The sequence below is a fragment of the Styela clava genome, chromosome 14, assembly GCF_964204865.1.
Source record: "Styela clava chromosome 14, kaStyClav1.hap1.2, whole genome shotgun sequence".
Classification (NCBI taxonomy): domain Eukaryota; kingdom Metazoa; phylum Chordata; class Ascidiacea; order Stolidobranchia; family Styelidae; genus Styela; species Styela clava.
This window is the reverse complement of record NC_135263.1, coordinates 3604471-3626025: the sequence shown is the minus strand read 5'-3', so window position 1 is coordinate 3626025 and position 21555 is coordinate 3604471. Positions and strand designations below refer to the sequence as shown.

General features: G+C 37.9%; 2 protein-coding genes across 3 annotated transcripts; both read left to right on the top strand.

Annotated features, from left to right (window-relative positions):
* Positions 1-298: 298 nt before the first annotated feature.
* LOC120341441 (uncharacterized) lies at positions 299-13886 on the top strand. Of its 2 annotated transcripts, XM_078120287.1 has the most exons (9): positions 301-2524; positions 3384-3645; positions 3979-4122; positions 4483-4641; positions 5338-5508; positions 6528-6695; positions 10238-10393; positions 10930-11073; positions 11837-13886. In XM_078120287.1, exons 1-8 carry the CDS (start codon positions 2496-2498, stop codon positions 11062-11064), a joined length of 1224 nt encoding a protein of 407 aa, XP_077976413.1. In that variant the 5' UTR covers positions 301-2495; the 3' UTR covers positions 11065-11073; positions 11837-13886. The 2 variants fall into 2 exon arrangements, with proteins under 2 accessions (XP_077976414.1, XP_077976413.1); XM_078120288.1 differs by lacking the exon at positions 3979-4122 and having other exon boundaries at positions 299-2524.
* Positions 13887-17111: 3225 nt separating this feature from the next.
* Positions 17112-18038, top strand: LOC120340375 (general transcription factor II-I repeat domain-containing protein 2A-like). The gene has a single exon (XM_039408617.2). It carries the CDS (start codon positions 17112-17114, stop codon positions 18036-18038), a length of 927 nt encoding a protein of 308 aa, XP_039264551.2.
* Positions 18039-21555: the final 3517 nt, after the last annotated feature.

Sequence of the window (21555 nt, the reverse complement as noted above, 5' to 3'; positions counted from 1 at the left end):
ATTACGGAGAAACCGCCTCAACACTTTTTTCGCCTCAGCAAGGCTATCAATTACGTTGTAATACAGGACTCCTCAAAGTGTGGATTCCGACAAACAGCTGAATACTGTTCTTGTTTATTCATAACCCTGTAAAAATGAGCGCGTGTAGGTGTATTCAACATTTACCATGAAGCGCAACCCCAAACATTCCAGACGCTAGAGAAACAATTGTATTGTCTAATTGTATTGTCTGAATTGTATAAACCAATGTGTATAAAAGCAAACTCGATACTCGGAAAACAGGTAGATCTTTAGTGAGTAGAAAGTTTTAAGGGTCCAAATTAAGGGGGTGGTATTAGCGTTAGAACTTATTCGTAAACAACCTAAAATCGTTAGGTGTCGGAATTTAAAGTTTGGTGCCACACCTTGAAATTAGAGGAACTGTAGCAATTTCATATACTTGCTAAATATAATTCAGTACGTTCATCTATCTAACTCAGGGGTGGGAAAATTACGGCCCGCGGGCCGGATCCGGCCCACTTTAGTGCTTTATCCTGCCCACTTGTTCGCGCTGAAATTAGGCTATAGTTTTCATGCATAAAAAGTATCGTTGAAGAGATCAGAGAAACAACAAATCGTCCGCAAATGTAAATATTGTAATTCCACACGTACTATCAGCCCTGAATATAAACATAAAACCATCTGAATAATTTCTGTACAATAATTCAAAAACGCCAGCTCCTGACATATCAGCATTTTGCTACGCGCGTGTTCGTTCGTGGATGTCCCAATAAATTTTGTTTACCTTTGTATAGTACAGGGGGGTTGAGTTGAAATCGCTAATAGTTACTTCAGCATGTCATGGGTATTCAAGACATGAACATCAGTAATATATCGATAAACTATATTACAGGGAATTATCCCTGTATTATGAGGACGTCGAGGAAAGAATTTCCTTGGAACTGTGCGTGAAGTGTGCAAAACTCCTTATTGTGTGGTCATCTGAAACGAGAGACTAAATACAAACTAAAAATTTAATCCGCAAATCCAACTGAAAATGAGGAAGTGATTATTGTAAGAAAGGAGCGGAGTCATAAGAGATATATATATATCACAAAATATAATGCAGAACATTATAAATTACGTTTTCAAAGCTCTATTTTTGACCTGGAAATCCCAAAAATTTCGTTATTTTTCATCGGATCGGAAACTATAGCAAATCCCAGCGGTTCCCAAATATGTGTTTGTGCTGCGCCATATCGCTGCATTATTTCAAAGTTGCAATGCTTTTACCTCATCGTATTGAATTGTACTCGTGTGATTTTATGACCGACCTTAGAATTTTGCAAATGGTGATTTATTAAAAATAATCATAAGTGGCTCAAATTAATCATATTATATATTAAATTGATATGGCAAGACATTTTTAATTCTCGTAATAGTCTTAAACTGAATATTTTGCGCAACAGAAAAACCATCAACGGTGAAAAAGTCGGCAATTTCAACAAATGGGTAATCACGACGACTGTTGCCGTTTCCTATTTTGGATACAAATTAAAATCAATCAAATAACACTTGCCTCCTAAATCCCAAGTTACAGTAATTTTGTTCGTACACGACAGGAATGCGCACCATTTATTCTCTTTGATTTAAATTAAATAATCTATTTATCAAATACGGTCATCATGACCCAGTGGCGTAGCAAGACTCTCGTGGGCCCCCCCGCAAAAATATTTCGTGGAAATGACCCTAAAAACTCTCGGACATAAGCTAAAAAAAAAAAAATTTTCATTTCGTCAAAAAGCATAACATGTCGCTATAAAAAGGCTATGGTAAGTTTGGTAATCTAAAATTTGCGCTTTCGTGTTAGCAAACTCATCCACCACCTTCGTCATATCAATTTTTTGAATTTGCTTCAAAAATTCATTTGCGCCGGCGCCATCACTTTTGGAGATTGAACACGCATCTGGTTTTCTACCGATACCACCGGTGCTAGGCTTAATTCCTCCTCAGTTACGTTCGGTATTCTCAAGTCTAATTGTTTCAATTTTGGTTTAAATATTTCGTTTATCTTGGTTGCTTTAATTTTTTTCATACGTTCTTCCTCTTCTGCCCCTTATTCTTCGTTTTTTTTGCGCCACTGAGAGGTTTTGCTTTTGACATCAATCTGACAGCCTTCGTAATTGTGCCGGTGGCCGGTGCGATCAAACTACACGACGCCGAAAATCGACGACTCCGGCATTGTTACGTTACAAAACGATTTGAGCAGAACTAACATCAACATTTTAAGATGTGCATTACTGCTTTTGCAATGCAGCTTTTGGATTTGCGGCTTAAATTTCTAAATTTTAACCGCTTGGGGCCCCTTTTCGCTGTAACCGAGTCTGTTATCCGCATCGGGCCCACTTAGGAAAGTAATTGCCCACCCCTGAATTCTAACTTTAGTAAAAAAGCGAGCTCTTTTAATCAGGGACATTTCCAGCATCTGTTGAGAGTTGGGTGGAGTCAGCCTTGAAATGGCGAAACACAAAGAACCCTCATCCGAGTGAGTTGAAAAATATACAAGGATAGAGATCACTTGTAGCATGTTCATATAGTGCACACTATATCTGACATCCGGCCCGCTTGGTCCTTCAATCTGGCCAGTCTGATACTGCCAAAACCAAACTAAACCAAATTTTGATGTTTGAACTAAAAATAACTCACGGAATTTGTTGATATTGCTATTAAAATTTAGTTTTGAGACGAGGCTTATTGTTTTTCACTTTTTGTAACAATGTGAATATTGTTCATAAAATGTAACTCTTTACGTCACACTTACATGGCTCGCTGGACTTGGTGGGCAAAGTTTTTGGCCCCTGGTTCAAAAACCTTGTCCACCCCTGCACTATACAGTATTGCTCGCAAAGTCCTGAGCTCGAAACTAAAAGAAGAAAAGCATGGCGGTTTCCGCATCATGCTAAGAATTAAGGAACAACCAGGAAATCGCACCTATATGTGCGGGTTCGCAGGTTCGAATCACGTTGGGGATAAATATGTGTGAGAGGGTTGCTGGGCTCCTCGCCGCCTTGGGTGGTTCATGTGACCGCTGGTCGTTTACGGCTTCCTACACCAACACGTTCATGCATTTGAAACAAATACCAAGTTAGCTAAAAAGCAAGATCTCGAGGCCTCAGCCAACAGTAGGAAGAGTACTGATATAAAGGTTGCAAATTAGCTAATAGTGGAGTCCGGATATTTCTATTTCGGAATCAAATGAAATAAGAGTTGCAAGTGACCGCCCATACACTAAAACTATTTATATATCAGGGTTCAATCTTGTCAGGCGCTATGACACAAATGACCTTTAAGCACACTTCGTGTCCAATAAACAGGAAATTTATATAAGAAACTCAATTTTTCAGAAGCGAGAAAGAAGGCGACGTGCCCAAACCATTGGAAGATGCCAATATCGTGAGCAGTATTGAAACTGCAATTGAACAGTGCAAAAAAACGCGTAAATTTGAGCTCTGTCATTTGAAATTCAATGAAGCGGAAATCAAACATCTTAAAGTGAAATTAGAAAATCTCCTCCACACACATTCAGTCAATGCGCTAAAATTACGCAATTGCAACGTTAATGAGAGCTTTCTCAAGATGCTCTGCAAAACGTTCGAAGGGAAACAGGTAACGGGTTAACTTTTTGCAACACAATGTGTAATAATTGCATAACAAAGGGTGTAAAACGTTATTACATTAGTACCGGTAGCCTGGCCCTGTTCGACTTGCACTGAAGTTCCGCTACCAACCATTCAAAAGCTTTAAATCAAAATTGCGGACCAATTCCCACCGACTTGCCGTCAAATGTAATGCCATTATGCCGTATGCCAGTCAAATTGTAGGTGTCTCTGAGTGGCCTTTATAGATAGATAGTTTATTCGAATACTCCATAATATACACAAATTTAAAATGGATAATTTTGGAGGATATATAAATTTTGTTCTTTTGATTGTTCTGCAGATTAAAAATGTAAATCTGAGTGGCAACAATAACATGGATCCTGATCAAATGAAAGCATTTCTGGATGCCGTGAATCCTTTAAAACTTAACATAAGCGACCATGAATTCAGCAAAGCTGGATCAAACATGATGCGAGCTTTAACTGTAAGATATTTAGCTGACTTAGGATTCAAAAGCACTACCCTCTACCTATACCAGGCTGATATAAATTGATTATAATACGTACATTGCGACCGAAATAACATAAAAAAAAAACAGGTTCCGTGATTGCAGAAGCTCATATGCGAGTGTAAATGATCAGTCAAATACATAACACATTTTTGTAAGTTACAAATGGTTTTATCACAATAACGAAAGATCCCTGATTTTGGACCCCCCCCCCCCCCCCCCCCCCCCCCTTCCTGAAACAAAGAGTTAGGAAACATACTGGGCTGGACCATGTCCGCACTGGTCCACGCGCCCACGAATAAAAAAAAAATAACGAAAAATTGTATATTTTTACAGGTAGGTGAACTCAGCATGAATTATGCGATGTTCGCGAAAGATTTTAGCACCGATGATCTTGTTTACATTCTGAATGGAGGACTCACGAAATTAAGTATGGTTAATAGCAGCATAACGACCGATCAACTGAAGAATATCGCAACGTATCTAAAAACCGGGGTAGAAGTTATTTTATATTGTATTATTGAATATTTAAAAAGAGAGTATGATATTTTAAACAAGAGAGCAATGCTCAAATATATGACACGTAGACCAAAGAAAAGTAGTAGTCTACCTTATCCTTAACGGTACCGTCAAAACAATTCCGAATTTCACGTAGCAGGCTTTGCAGAATCAAAACGGACAGTCAGTCATCCTGCGGACTAAAAAACGTGTCCCAATGAATAAAAATAATAAAGTGAAATTTCAGATGAAGTATCAGATTTCATAGAATTATACGGAATTTAGAAATAAATAAAAGAAGTAATTGGTCCAGTAATCAAAGAGAAAGGCGACTTTTTCTTAAATATGTCATAACTTTATACCTTTATAAGGTCATAACTTTATAAGGAACAAGAACAACAAAAATACCAAAACGGTCCATAGGTCCACTACGTGTTCAATGAGGTGGGTAAATTGGAGAGAGTATTCCAGTAGAAATTAATCAACTGAAATCTTGAGACTCGATCTTTCGTGTTTATTCGAGAAGAAAGCTGTTTCAATTCGATAGCGAATCTCTTTCCTGGTTTTTTGTCTTTGTCGAATATTGGATTAGTTGACCACTTATTTCAGTCAATCCATTTTTCTATACAGGACCTTTTCTGTTGCTTTGCTATTTAACCTATTGCCCTAAATATTTTTTCTATTTTATTTCAGATATCACTTCAAAGTCTGAAGCTCACACATGTAGAACTCAGCGAAGAGGGAATCGAAGCCGTTGCAGAAATTGCGAACAAAACTGTTAACGGATTGAACCAATTGAACCTTTCTGGATGTGGTTTGACCTCTGGAAAATTGGCCGCGTTCGGGAATAAGATAGAAAAAAAAGTAAACTTTTATGATTGTAATTATATGTAGACCAGTGGCTTCTAAACTGTGCATTACGAGACAATTCAGAGTGCGACACGTAATATCAATCCTAAAATATCATTTTCTATTGGTCCGCGTTTGGCACTTGGCATATGATAATCAAATCTGTTTAAGGTACTGTTGGAACAAAAGTACGACTATATTGGACACCCGGCTTCATGATCGTTTATATGGAAAAAATTAACTCATGTATCGTATCGATTATATGTCTTATTTGTTGATTTTGTGTCCGGGGCTAAATTTTGTTGGCCGGGTTTGGAAGAGTTTATTGCCCGCAGTCGGATGGACATTTCTTCGACCTTAGAGCCGTGGTTCCAATGTACCAAAACATGTTTACTCGAATGGTCGCGTCAAATTATTTATCTGACGCGATATAATGCCGGCGCAACAATTGTGCAATGTCCTTTGGTTCATCTGGATAAAGTTGGGCATTTTGAAACTTTTAAAAAAGATCGTTGAAGCAAAGTTGGGTCGGCCGTTAATTTCGTCCGACAAATATCACTTCCAGTCAGTGACATCATAAAAAAGGATTGTCAAATATCAATTATGACGATTAAAATGTCCAAAATTTACTTCGAGTAGAACTCGACACCGGTATACTTGTCTTCATAGTCAATTTAATGGACTATATACATGTGGTTTGGTAAATCTAATAAGATCTTAACGTCTTCGGCTAATATTCTTCCTAAAGGAACAACCTTCCCAATTATCCTACCTAAAATATTAGTGAAAATATTGAGTGTTTCAATAGGTGTGCGCAGAATTTCCATAAAACGCTGTGATACATGACGGAGAGCGATTGTCTCAAAATGGCGTCCGTAGTCTGAACGCTGCCTCGGCCCTCGGCTTAGCGCTTTAGATGTAAATCTCCACTTCGTTGCTATAACCTACCAAGACCGTGGTTTTTTATATGATTATGGTGCATTCAACACGCAAATAAATAAATATTGGTATTTTATACTTGTTTTTGTTCCTAGGTCGAATTTCTCATCATTAGCAACAATCCTATTAAAGATTGCGACACCTTAAGCAAAATTGCCGGAATCGTTCACAAAGCTTCGACAAAGCAACTGGATATGTCTTGTTGTGGTTTGACTGAAGAAGTTATTCAGAAATTTTTTTCATCAGATACAGAAACAATAAACGTGAGTAAAACGTCACTTCATCAGACAAGAATACGTCAATACGTTTCTATTACCACTAGAAATAACACAGAGTGACCTAACAACAAAACCAAATAATTTCTTTTTTATTTGGCGCTTCAGGAGAGTGTATACCAATATGGAGGTAACTAATTTTGTTCGCCTACTTTACATCAAGTTGTGGACTGACACCTATGGGCAGGGGGTATATTCACTCGGCCAACACAGACAGTCCCGAAATCGTAATAGAACTAAAACAAGAGAGCTACGCACAAATATATGGACACGTTAGACCAGAGCGAATCACTCTTTACCGGTACCTTTGACGCTACCGGTACCCTCAAAAAAGTTCTGAATTTCCAGTAGCAAGAGTTTTGCAGAATCAAAACGTACAGCCAGTCATGACACTGACTAAAATCCGTGTTCCCATGGATAAAAAATAATACAGCAAAATTTTAGACGAAATATCAAATTTCATAGAATTCACGCAAAATTTTGAAATAAATAAAAGTAATAGCCTTCTAGCGAAGAAATTAATCTTTAACCACTGAAAATTTCAAAGCAATTGGTCCAGTATTCGAAGAGAAAAGCGATTTTTTAAAAACGTGTCAAAGAACAGGAACAACAACAACATAATATTGAAAACGATCGTTATGGCCACTAAACGTGTCCAATAAAGAAAATCGGAATAAACTTATGGTCTAACCCAGGGTCGTCCAACCTTTTCGGCCGAAGGGCCACATGCACTTTACTAATAAGTGCGCGGGCCATTTAACATGGTAGTTATGTTTTAGTTTTGCTACACTGAAAGCAACAATACCCTCACGTCAAACTTTGACAATTATTGGAACAATAAAACTGTTGTTTCCTAGCCATTGATGGGGCGCCATCAGTGGTTATTTCCGAAAATTTGGCCAAAGAAAATCCAAGACGCTTAATCGTTTTCATCACAGCTCCAACAAATCAATGCTCGTAGTCGTGCCCATAATTGGGACAATGGCTGCGAGCTCTTCGCTAATTTTCAAAATCATCATTAACTCCTCGCATGACGAGCAGTAGACTTGATGTCAGCGCTTCCGTCAGGCGTCAAGGAATACGATGAAAACTTACCCGCTTTTGCAATTAAAGTGTCCGCTATTGAATTCCCAAGCTCTTCGACACGACGAGAATCGTCTATCTTGACAGTATCTTGACATTGGTAAATACATTGCTGAACGAATTATCAATGTGAGAACGATTTCGATTGTTTTGCGAATATTTCTTCCACAAAGTAGCTCGCTTTTATGTATGTATTATGGGTTTTATGTATGTACGTAGCGACTACAGCAGCTTTATATATTGATATCTCCTCCCAGTTGTTTTCGATTCAAAATGGCACTACTTGCTCGTTTGAAAGGGCTGGCAGAGCGCATTTCAGAAAAATCAGAAAACTCGTTTGTTCACATCTTTTCATACTAAATCGCTCGAATAATATTTATACCTAATTTTTTTTATTCGATTCCGAAATATACAGCGCGGGCCACTCGAAATGCTTCAGTGGGCCACATATGGCCCGCGGGCCACGGGTTGGACGACCCTGGTCTAACCCTAACCTGTTACACATACAACGGGAGTATCGAAAATTTATTTAACACTTGAACTTATGTTTGCGTAGGATTATACTCAAAAGTTTCAGTAATCTAAGATGCTTTGCACAAAAGTCATATTTTCTCTAGCTAGAACAGTGATTCCCAAAGTGGGCGATATCGCCCCCCGGTGGGCGAAAATGATACAGAGGGGGGCGAAAAAGTCGAAGGGGGCGATTTCGCGAAACATGTTTTTGTTCGGCGCTTCGTGCACTTGATTACTGTACTCTGCATGCTTTCGTCGTTTTGAATCACGTGGACGATTATCACACGCGAAAGGATTGCTGGACTCGTCTTCGCAGTAAGGTACGGCAGTTTGCGTATCTCAGTGGTTGGCAAAATACGGGCGGAGTAAAATAACCTGGCCCGGGACGCTTCAGTGAATGGACCTTTCCCCGACCTTTGACCCCGGAAAATTCTTCCTGTACGTTACCATTTCAAAATTTTCGGTGCTTATTCTAAGAGTGGTTTTGCGAGTCGTTGCCTGTAAAATGGGGTATTTGTTCCAAACAATCATTCTAATCCATACCATTCAGCAATTTGTTTTTTAAAAGTAACAGAATTTATCGTGAGAAACGGTTAGACTAAATTTCATTATATCCTCAAAATGCTACTGACCAGCTACTCGTTTAACGAACCTACAATTTAATTATAATTAGACAAATGGAAACACGCAGAAAAGTTGATGCTGAGTGCAAGGGTTCAATAGCGCAGTAAATATTCGAATATATTGCATCGCAATAAGGAAATTAAATTCATATTCTATTCGAGAAATTCGTTCACTGCTTAATTTTTGTGAGAATGTATCTTCCTAAAAAAAATCTTTATCAAAATTTCACAAACCATGCGAAAATATTCACTTCGATGTTTGGAAGTATATATCTGTGCGAACAAATATTTTTGAAAATGAACATTACGAAGGACTAGGATTAGTGATGCCCATTTAGAAAATGTTCCAATCTTGTCGTCGTGAAGCTATCAAGCGTAATACAGCAACAAGACAGTGACACATTAAATGTCGTTGTAATAATTTTTTAATAGGACAACTGAGTTGAGTTCACGAATTGTCGCAGTTTTTGTGCGCTGTTTCGTTTTTAACTTTCAAAATATATATGCGACCCGCAAAATACTAGCAACCCTTAATTTTGTCCCGCGAGCGACATAAAATTTGCCAGTTGGTCCCGACTTCTTCCACATCCGAGTGCACGAATCCAAAACAAATGGCTGATTAATTCTATCGACTGGGGAATCGGGATGAATTTTACCGGAGACCGTTATATATTTTATATTTTGGTGCAGGTCATCAGGCTGTAGGGACGAACAAGATGTACGAAAATAATTAATATAAGTTTAGGGAAATTAACTTTGTTTTCAATATTTCAATGTAAAATTTGTTGACGGTGACGGGGTGGATTTAAGGAGTTATATGCTATAAGGCAAGAGTACACGTCGGTTTTTAGGAAGGCAAAACCCTGGATTCTTTCATTTCCGACCTCTTATATGGTGAAAAGGGGATTTTCTGCCGCGCTACTATTGCTATCAAAACAACGAAATCGCCTTTCCATCAGTAAACGGGGTAATTTTAGATATAATAATAAACTCGCTGAAGAACACCAAGCTCATCCATCTCATTAAAAAACACTATAAACTATGAGTTGTCTTCTTATTTGGTCTGTAATATATATATTCGTTCCTGGCTTTACATTTTTGTAGTGCTTGGGGGCGATGAAGTTGTATAAACTACTATAGGGGGCGATGGTACAAAAAGTTTGGGAACCACTTAGCTAGAATATGTTCCGAATGTTCTGTTCTTTCAGGCGTCACGATATAACATATCTAGCAACTAAGGCTTAGTTTTAGGCTATCATGGATTTTTCTAACAGCACAACAGCGACTTTAATACTCATCCTATAATTGCAGGTGGAGATTATAGATCTGAGTGAAAATCCTGGTATCGACCCGAAAGGGACTGGCAATATGGTGGCAAAATGGGAAGTGAAGAATCTTGACTTGAGCGAATGTCTCTGGACTGCAAATGACTTGAGCGAGTTCTCACAGTCACTTGGACAACACAAAGTATGTGGCCCTTGTATATGGGGAGCAGGGGCGGACACTTTGCATATTTTTTTTATTTTTCATATTTTTTTTGTAGGGGGGAACACGGCGAGGTGTTCACTCATTGTTAACAAAAATCAAAATACAATCAAGATAAATCGTGGATTCGGACTTCCTGAAGTATGCGCACCACGATGGCGCACAACCTGAACTCAGGTTTTGGTTATGCGACTTGGTGCGCATACCTCAGGAGTACCGTGGATTCACTCATTAATAGTTGTCTTTAACATAAGTTGCCGATGCAAACGCATTGTTCTGCTGGGAATATAATGTTGTATGCACATCGTTAGATATCATTGGATTTTGTTCAGAGCCTCGTCTGGATCACCAAATTTGAATTAGAGTCGTAGAAAGCAGATAAAAAGTTATCTGTAAACACAAAACTTGAAATATTCCAAGTCAGACTGCCACGGAAATGCATTATTACACCTGCACTACTGGATATAATTCCAGGAGTTTTATTCTGTTTAAATAAACACCCAAATAATTCCTTTTAGTTAAAATCCGTCGATCTCAGCGAGCCCATGGAACTCCCAACCGAGGACAAAAAAAAATTGGTAGCAGAAATAACATGGGCGGAGAATGTCGTATACCGAAGTCGACTTCCAGACGATAAAAAATCTTTCATATAAAGAGAAGCGGTGAGATCAAGAAAAGTTTTTTTTATCTATAATAGGACGAAAGTTGCTCTATTACCGCAACTACGTATACATTGTTAGATAAGTGGATGCCTGTACGATTGAAATCCACGCGATGGCGCTCACGTCATCGTTATATGTCCAGGGGTCGGGAACCTTTTTGGTCAAGAGAGCCATAAAGTATACATATTTTCAATTGCATTTCCGTGCGAGCCATATAACATTTCTTCTCTTAATCAAGCCTGAAATGTTTACTCAAAAGTCAATATACATTTAATGTGATATCTGATGCTGCATGTTGTCGCTGCGGGCCTTGAACGGTTGCTCACATGCAGCCCAAGTTGAAATCTACGATACTCATCACTCTTTTTAGTTCGGTATTCCCGTAGTATTTTTAAAACTCTATGGCTTTGTGATGTCACAAAATTTGTTCCAGAATTCCCTTGTTTTGTCACGATGCCCGTCTGGTAATTCTCTTACATAACATAGACATGCGCTGGGCGCGCGTTCTCAAACGTATTGGGAATTTTCTGCCAAATTTGGCTATAAAAGAGTTTGAAATCTCGTAACAATAGTAAGCTTAGTCTTAGAATAATAGATTTTTCTGGGAGCCATATGCCGTCACCAAAAGAGCCATATATGGCTCGCGAGCCATGGGTTCCCGACCCCTGTGTTAGACTATGCAGTATAGGTACTGGTAAAATATCTAATAAGACATCTTCTTATTATGTATATAGTTAAACATCATTGTTTTTTCAATTTTCAGGGCCCAGAGATTGAAACGGGGAATTTGTAATTTTTACTCTGACTCCGGAAAACGTGGAAATGCGACTTACCAGACATTATTATATATGCATCACTACTGCAGCCTATAGAAATATACACAACATTGTTATTCTTTATGAAATAACTTCCTAAAGTAGGAGTGTTTATTATAAAATATTGTTATAAGGCGTTTACTGTCGCCAATACCAATGCATCCTCTGATATCTCATTATATGAAAAGAGACACTATTTTTAAGTACCGGAATTTTGCAATTTGAAGTCTCCGGCTCGGTATCGACTACCCAATATAAGTGGAGTTCTATGCGGGCTCACTTTTAGCCAAATCTGCTGAAATCCAATCCTGCAACGAATTTATTTCCCCGAACTTTTTGACCCCCAAAGCCGAGCAGTCTACAATCTTTATATATTAACCCAGGGGTGTGTAACCTGCGGCCCGCGGGCCCACAAGGAAAAATTGTGCGGCCCGCGAATAAGTGCCAATCATGAATGGTATGCGGACCGCAAAACGAGTTCTAAATTCAGTTTAATCTGGAACGTGCGAGTAACTCCAATCCCTTTGCCTTGTAAAGAACCTATTAGTTATCTTTGGTGACGAGGAACAAACTGTTCTGCACTATGCCGACTAGAAACGGTGCTATGTAGCTAATATTTTGAATTATGGAAAATGCTTTTCGGATGCTATTTCTCTTTTAAATTTAATGAATTGCAGCTATGGTTAGCACGTATAGTCCTTATGTAATGTGCATCTTTTACTTAATATTGAACGCAACTTCTCCTTTTGAAAGTTTAAACTAAAACGGCATTCTCTATTGAGGGGAATCCCCTAACTTTTTAATGAAGAAACCATTTTTATATACACGAATTGCCTTACAGCGCCATCTTGAGACTCTTCCGTTGTGGTTTCAAAAGTTACTGTCCCACACTTTTGACTTCAAAGCCTTAATCTATAACACATAACATAGATTTGGATGAACATAAGACCCGTTTACATTAATATCAAAACGGGCAGAGCGTTTACAAATAAATGAAATCCAATTATATTTTCTGATTTGGAGCTGAAATCTTACTTCTGGCTCTAAGACGCTACGGTTTTAAGGAGTTTCGGGTAACCACATAAAATTCATTAAAACAAAACAACTCAATATTTTTATGGTTATTTTATTTAAAAAAAATAAAACAGCGGTTTGTTTATACCATGCTATCGCGTAAATAAGACAGGGGATTATTTTGGTGGGGTTGGCTTTGATTTTCATTTATCAGAAACAAAATTATAAAGTAGAGAATTACGAGATTTTTGAATAAACTTACTTATAAATAACACGTTTTTATTCAAAATACCTGCTAAACATAGATTATTAATCATTTAAAACGTGTATGGGAAATTTCTTGCTATATCGCGCTATCGACTATTTTAATGAGAGGGCTCATATTGAAGTCATTTTTAAAATCCAGGCTAGGTCATATTTTCGGGGAAACACGGTAGCAGTGTTTTTCAAACTATGGGCCACGACTTAATACTGGGTCGTCTGAAAATCTGTTGTGGTCGCTTGCTTTTTCAACAAAAACTTGAAGTTACTGATTTTATTTCTTATAGTGAACTTTACTGTTTATTTTATATTTGTTATTTGTGTGTTGCTCAATGGTATCAATTGTATTTGTCGAAAGTATCAAAGCGTAAGAGCGTGGGAAAATCTATTTTGTTTAAGTAAAGCCAAGCCGCGATTTAAAAATGCCGCTGATAGCAAACAAGTGCAGCTTTCTCACTTCAAAATTATTTTTGAAAAAATAAATGTAAAATGAATATTTAATATTAGTAACTTAATTATTCGGTCATAAAAGCACTGGTGGCGTTCAGTATTTAAGCATATTCTTGGGTCGGAGATCAAATTTTTTTAATTTGTGGGTTGTAAAAAAGAGATGGGGTTGGTTTCTAGAAAAATAGTGCTGGTCTTATTTTGGGTAGTGTAGCTAGGATTGTGCAGCAGCCATATTTACGGTTTGATTGTTTATGTAATTTTTGTTTTTGTAGAGTATAAATTAAAAATTAGTGAATATATATATATCCACTCAAAATGAACGCCGAAATGACCGTCATTCAAAAATGTATCGAGAGACAAACAGTGATTGATGGCGCCAGAATTCCCCCACATCCAAACATCGTTTTCTGTCGAATACAAGGAATCTGCAGCAACGAAGAATACAGCGCAATAATCAATCTCAACCAAACACTTTCATTGGGACACTTTGAACAATACGACGAAAGATTTACGACGATTATTCTCTGCCAATTAACGCATGCGGTACACCATATTCATGGGAATGGATGGGCACACGGCGATATAAGGCTCGAGAACTTGATGCTTACTAACCGGAGAGAACGGGTGGTGCTAAAACATCCTACTGCAGTGATGGGACAGCCTGCAACGTTGAAAGAACAAGAGAAAGACATAAAAGATATGCGCAAAATATTTGAATCCATTATTGAAAAGCAAAGGAGTAATCCTAGTCGTGAAAGCGACCCAAGACACGAGGAAAAAAAAACTATCGAAGATGACTTGCTGACTTTGATGACGACTGTCAGTGTCAATACATGTAACATCCTACAACATCCTTTCTTCTGGAGCACTCAGAAAAAGATTTATTTTCTGTGCGCGGTCGCCAGAATAAGTAAAGGAGACAAAGGGAAAAGGTTAAAAGACGCATTGAACGGTAGGTCAACAGACGTTTTTGACACAGAAGAAGGATGGAAAGAAAAAATGAAAATAAGAGATTTAGAAGAAAGAGATAAATACCAGGATGAGCTCAATAAAGAAGCGCGAAACAAAACAATAAAACTAACCCAAATAAAAGACTTAGTCAAGGATTACTCTACCATAGCCAGGCCTCGGGTCCCTGCCGCGGGTCGCCAAGACCAAGACCCTGTAAAGCAGCTTCAGTCTCTTGTTAGATTCATTCGAGCTCGATTCGAACATTTTCGGGAAGGGCGTAAAGAAGTACAGGCTTGCTTCATGTTTAACCTCGTCGACGGATTTTGGAACTTTTTTTCGAGGCGATTTCCCAAATTATTCATTACTGTGTACAGTGAAATGAAGGAGCATATAACGCAATGGGCGGGTACAGGACTGAATGTAGAATATTTCGAAACGATGGCAGAAAACGTGGATTTGAAGAGATCCCTCACTCTCACTAGAGCAGTGGTTCCAAACCTATGGGTCGCTTGAAAATTTTCTTTGATCGTTTGATTTTCCAAAAAAAAAAACTAAAAGTTACTGCGTTTCTAGTCAATTTCATTGTTTATTTTATATAGTGTTGCCCAAGTAGTAATATTGTGGTGGGACTGAAATTGTCCTATTTTTTATTGTTTTGTATTTTATTTATATTTCTTGTCTGGTTATTGCATATGCATGGGTGTGTGGAGCCCTAATTCGCCCGATAGCTACTCGACTCCAACCACCACTGCATATGTAAACCGTGCTGCGGATTCGCAGTGTCAGCTTTTTTTCTTCTTTGCTGTCCCAAGAGTAAGCGTTGTATTTTGTCGCTCTTATTTTATTTGCTTTAAGCGTGGATTTTACACTATTTTAATAAAGTCTCTTCGTTTGCATCGTGCACATTGAACCTATTTGTGTGGCTTTGCAGCACACGGGATCTTTTGAACTAATTATTACTAGACTGTATTAGTGGCGAGCACCTACCGGTATTCCGGTTAAGTCGTACTGCTGCAATATGTATAGTAATTGTATATGTGGGTTGTATCACAGCATGGAAACTTGGCATCTGCTGTTATTAGTCAGTCAGTAAATTTTGTGACCATTCAAGCCTTGAAATTTTAAGGCATAGTGCATTGATTCTGCGTAGTAGCGGAACATATCCTTGGGTGAGATTTTACAAAATTCTATTTTTAAAAAAATTGGGTCGCTTGAAAAATAGGCTGAGAACCACTGCATTAGGGTGGTGGTTTTTAACCAGGATTCCGTCAGTGCAGACCAGGGTTTCCGCAAGTTTCCATTCAAATCCGAAAATTAATATGGAGGCGCTCCCGTAGTATGTGAACCAAGATGGCGGACACCGGAACGTAGTATGTGTACCAGGTTAAGCCATAATTCCAGGTACAAATATTACGGGAGTCACTTGGCTAGTGATATATTGATATATGTTGGTTTGTGTAAATGTAACCAAATACCTATTTGGTTTGCAACTATTATTAAACTTGCTACACTATAGGCATTTTGTGTTAACAACATTAGGTTATTTTTATATAATATAGTTCCTACAATTCTTCTGTCTGTCAAAACACGATCCAATCGCAAAGAGAGACACCAGGCTCATGATCATCCTTTAATAAGTTTTTTTAGAAGAATAAATTTAATTCTTTAACATTTTGTATTTTATTATAAAAAATCCGAACATGAGTGTTTTAATTTTATTCTTAATCGCATATTTTTGGTATGAGAGAATTAGACTATTGCAGGGGTCACCAAACTACTGCCCGCGGCGACCTATCATCCGGCACGCAATAACACGAAAAAATGGCAAAAAAAGTTTTTTTCCAAGGGATGATTCCTCGAGCTTCTACTTCCTTGTTATTTCGTAACATTGGCCAGTCAGCAAGATGCAAAACGTGACGTAACAATAGGCCATTTCGCAATCGTCAACGCTTTTGTCACTCAGACAGATTTTCAGTGTGGTTGTAAACAATACCTCGTTTTCGCGATTTTGAATGCTATTCGTTAGTTTATGGTTTTGTTTCGGAAATTTGAGTATGAATCAAATAAGCCAATCATCATTTTGCCAGCTTAGGAGTTGTAGTTTTAGTGCAGTAATCAAAAAATAGTCTAGAAATAGCTGTGGTAAAATTGGGTAAAATTCTCAACCGGTACGCATCGTATTCTGCGAAGGATGCACTCTTACACTCGTGGCGCGTGCTTTCGGCGAAACTGTTGCTGTGTACGTTCTCATGCTAAAATGAACGTCGAACGTGCATGTTGGGCAAAAAGTACTGTAATCTCCCACGTACTGCTCAATAGTATATATTTTTTTTCACCAGTCATCATTGCCACTAAAAAGAGAAAGATAGATGCAGAATGTCGTATTTTCAATAATGAATGGGGAGAGAAATATTTCTTTATAAAATCAAATGATCAAAATGCTATATGTCTAATATGTAATGACATTGTTGCCGTAAAAAGGGATATAATGTTCGTCGTCACTATGAAACTAAACATCTCTCAATATATTCTAAATATACTGGAAAGATGCGCAGTGATAAATATGAGTCCACGAGACGTAGTTTAGAATCTCTGAGGAAACTATTCACGAAGAAGTTTGCGGAAAATGAAACGGTGAATCACGCGAGTCACAAAATAGTGACAAAGTTGGTAGAGCGGGAAAAACCATTTACTGATGGGGCCTTCATTAAATACTGCATATTGGAAGCAGTAAATTATTTGTGTCCTGAGAAAGTCAATCTCTTCACAGGTAGAAGCTTATCACCGTCTTCAGTTGTTAGGAAAGTAGAAGAACTCGGAGCAAATGTAAAGCAACAGATCCGTGACAAAGTAAAGAACTTTTTGTGGTATTCATTGGCACTGGACGAGTCGACAGATGTCTCAAGTACATCGCAGCTGCTAATCTTCATCCGCGGTGTTGATACCAAGCTCAATATTACAGAAGAGTTGGTATCCGTTTGTAGCATGCATGGCACAGCGATTGGAGAAGACATTTTCAAGGAGGTGCAGAAAACTTTACAAGACTATAATCTTCAGTGGAACCAACTTCGATGTGTTACAGTTGATGGAAGGAAAAACATGGCAGAAGTGATGAAGGGTTTGGTAGGGCAGATTCACAAACAGCTGGAAGATCTTCAACTTCCTAAACGTCTGGTTATACACTGCATTATACATCAACAAGCACTTTGTGGAAAAGACCTCGATGTTTCTTGTGTGCTGAAACCTGTCACAGCTGTGGTCAACTTTATTCGAAGTCATGGTCTTAATCATCGCCAGTTCCAGGGATTCTTTGAAGACATTGATTCTGATTTCAGTGACTTACCTTACCACACAGCTGTGAGATGGCTCAGCTGTGGCAGAGTCCTGTCTCGTTTTTACAAGCTCAGAAGAGAAATAGAGCAGTTTCTTATTGAAAAGAATAGAGCTGATCCACAGCTGTCAGATCTTGCATGACTATCAAAATTGTCATTTTTAGTTGACATCACTTCTTACATGAATGAATTGGACTTAAAACTACAAGGGAAGGACAATCTTATCTGTGATCTCTACAGAATCACCAAAGCATTTCGAAGAAAGCTGTCTTGGGTTGAAGCACAACTTGAAAGAGGAGACTTCTAACATATTCACTCTTTTCAAGTATTTAGCGCTGAATATGTTGGACAAGTGAATTGGAATTTCAGAAAAAGATTGTCCAGGACTTGGGCAAGCATTTTTCTCTCAGATGTTGACAGAATTGAAAACGACATTTGTCTGTTCCAGAACCCCTTTGATTGTTGCACAGATAACGTGCCAGATGAACTGCAACTGTAGATTAAGGATCTACAAGCTAACTCATTGTTGAAAGAGAAACATAGAGAAGGAAAACTTGTATATTTGTTTTGGTATGATGCTCTTGATCTATATTCGGCGATATAGAATTCAATATTCAAGCTCCAGAAATATCGAATTCAAATTGTTGAATAAATTCAATGGATTTCCCAGCTTTTGTGAATTTATTCAATTGCATTGACAAATATATTTGTCCGGCCCGCTTCAACACAGTTTGGGTCATACCTGTCCCGCGGTCCAAAAAGTTTGGTGACCCCTTGACTATTGCATAAAGTTTCCTGAAGACCCCCCCCCCCTCCAATAAAATAAAAATTTGAAAACCACTGTACTATAGTGCACAGTGCTCCCCGAACATTCCTGATTCGTGGCCAATAACAAAAATTCTCAGCACTCCTCTATATAGCTGTTTTTTTTTATGATTTACATCAGGGGTGTAAAACCCGCGGAGACGTGTCAATTCTGAGTGACGTGTAGCCCGGGAAACAAGTTTTTAATTTAGTTTAATCTGGTACGTGCGAGTAATTCCAATCCCTTTGCGTTGCAAAGCCTATACCTGAGTCTTTATCTATGCCTATGGCGTTACAATCCTCTAACAGCTAGCTTGTGCGAAGAGAACAACTCATAATAATCAAAATTTTGTGCCTGCATCTACTAGAAAGCCTATGTTAGGTAAATGTGCGGCCCACGGTTTCACCCAGCTATTTGTATCTGGCCCTCCTGTATTAAATGTATCACACCCCTGATTCAAACTATGATATTATTTTCATGTACTTCTAATAGTTTAAGAATTAGTTCGTTTATAATCCTCATATTATTAGTTGACAACGTATTAGTCCGGCAGAATCGGGCCTTAACATTGTTTTGGGACATAAAGTTTTTTTTATTGTTTAGATATAATGTATATGACATATATAATGATACCCAGGTGGGTGTGGAGTATATAATGTTGAGAAATTTTTTTAAGTGGATTTAAAGTATTCGGTCCAAGATGACGCACATCCTGAACCCTAACCTGGTAAACATACAATGTTCAGGTTGTGCGCCATCTTGGTACGAATACTTCAGGAGCGCCTTTTTGTTAAAAACAATTATTTCATAACTACATGGTTTAGTTTTGCATACATAGTAACATTGAATCTCCTTACAATGTCAGAAATTCAATTTCAGTAGAATAAATGGTAGTTTATTTCACTAATACAAGCCAAGATCCATAGACAGCATCCAGCCACTTTCTATTGCGCTCTTCAAACTACATTTGGCATTTCGTTTTCCTAGTTTAAGCTTAGGGACTTGGGAAATATTTTATTAGTTGAATTGGATTGGAATATTTGACCTAGTCTTTCACTCCGAATAAGGCCATGTAAAACCATCCACTGGTATCTAAAGATGTGTAACGTGTTTTCTTTTGGAAGAACCGCAACCTTTCAGTGCTGAATTGACTTTGGCAAAATTAATATATCCTTGTGGAGATAGAAGGTATGCGTATGCGAAACCGAGATGTGCACCTGTTATGCCAACATAGTTGCGTAAAACGTTTCGAATACTAGAACATCACACACATTTTCCTGCGTGCTTCGGTTGTACGTAATAACGCGCACATTTTTGCGCACATGCATCAAATTCCACTTGATTATTGAGCTATAGGTTTTTGACGAGCTTTTGTGTATGATTTCATTTCATAGAATTTGTATGCTGTTCTAAAGAATACTAGTTTCAGCTTTTTCATTCATTCAAACCGCGTGTTGAAAATAAGTTTTGTAATATTGCGTGTTGGTTTCCAACATCCTTAAATTGGGGATGCCAGTAAATCTTTAATACAAAAAAAAAAGTAACATCTGCAATAAAAACAGCAGTACCCACTCAAATGACAGCTGGGGGATGGATACTCTTAGTATCTGCTCCATCACGTGCTTCTCACAGTCTTACCAGTTTACATGAGTGCCAATTGGTATCTCAGCTCAGCCAGAGACAAAAAGTGTCGGACTGCAGTTGGCGTGACGAAATGTATTTAAATATATATATATATATTCTACAATAAGATTATTTGATTGCATACTACTGAAAGTCTCGCCTTATATGTCTTTTCCCATTGCACTATTCCTTTACTGATATTCGATAATATGACGCTCATCTGACATAGTTCTTAAAGTGTGTAGATGGGTATAATCTTTTCCACGCTGTTCAGATGGGAATGCGCGAATATATATTAGAATTGCTAATATAACATTGGTTTGTCATGCAATGAAATCCCATCTTGGCATTTCTGCCTCTCACAATTGCTGCGTATACCTATCGGGGAAGTTCTGTGGCGTGGTTATCAAATGAAAAAAAAAACATGGGAGTATTTTTTCTACTTCTCTACTACTATCAAACCTTGACATCTTGTGAAAAATTTTTTCCATGCAACCTTTTTTAAAACATCCCCAACAACCACAATTAATTCTGTTGTTAAACTTCCGAAACAAACACATGAAATCATCAACAGATGCATATCACCATTTAGATATTGCTGAATTGATCTTTATTTTACCATTTTTCATGTAATTCTTTTTGGTAAACCTGTTATCTATCGTAAATACAGCACATTTGACAATGTTGTAGTGTGACTATTTTGGCCTCACATTTTTGATATTTGTAGTTAGAGCTCTTGGGGCTCTGTCAAACAAAGTTACATACGAAATATTGGTTGTAAATTGCAAAACATGATCATGTTGTTAGAATAACTTGGCATTTTACCACCCGTATATCATTCATTGTTGAGAATATTAAGAATATCATAAAATTTAAAAATCCGTTTTCGTGAGATTTTTGTTGTAGCTGAATTTCAGGGACAGTAATTCCACTCTAATAGAGGTATATTTCTCGATTGGCTTTCAACCACATTAGGGTATACTTTCACACTGCCCCATTGTTATTTCAGATTTCTAGGTCCTCATTTTGAGTCTAACAGATTTTGTTTTCTCCACGACATTGTAGGCGAGAAACTAATGAATGCAAAGTAGCATCTAGTTTTCGTATACCCAAAGGCCTAAACAGTCTGCAGTGCCTTTTTGGTTCATGTGAATGAACGCTGTAACAAGACGTTGCGAGTAATGAACAGATCAAATTGATTGTTTTGTCATAAACGATATCACAGCCAATA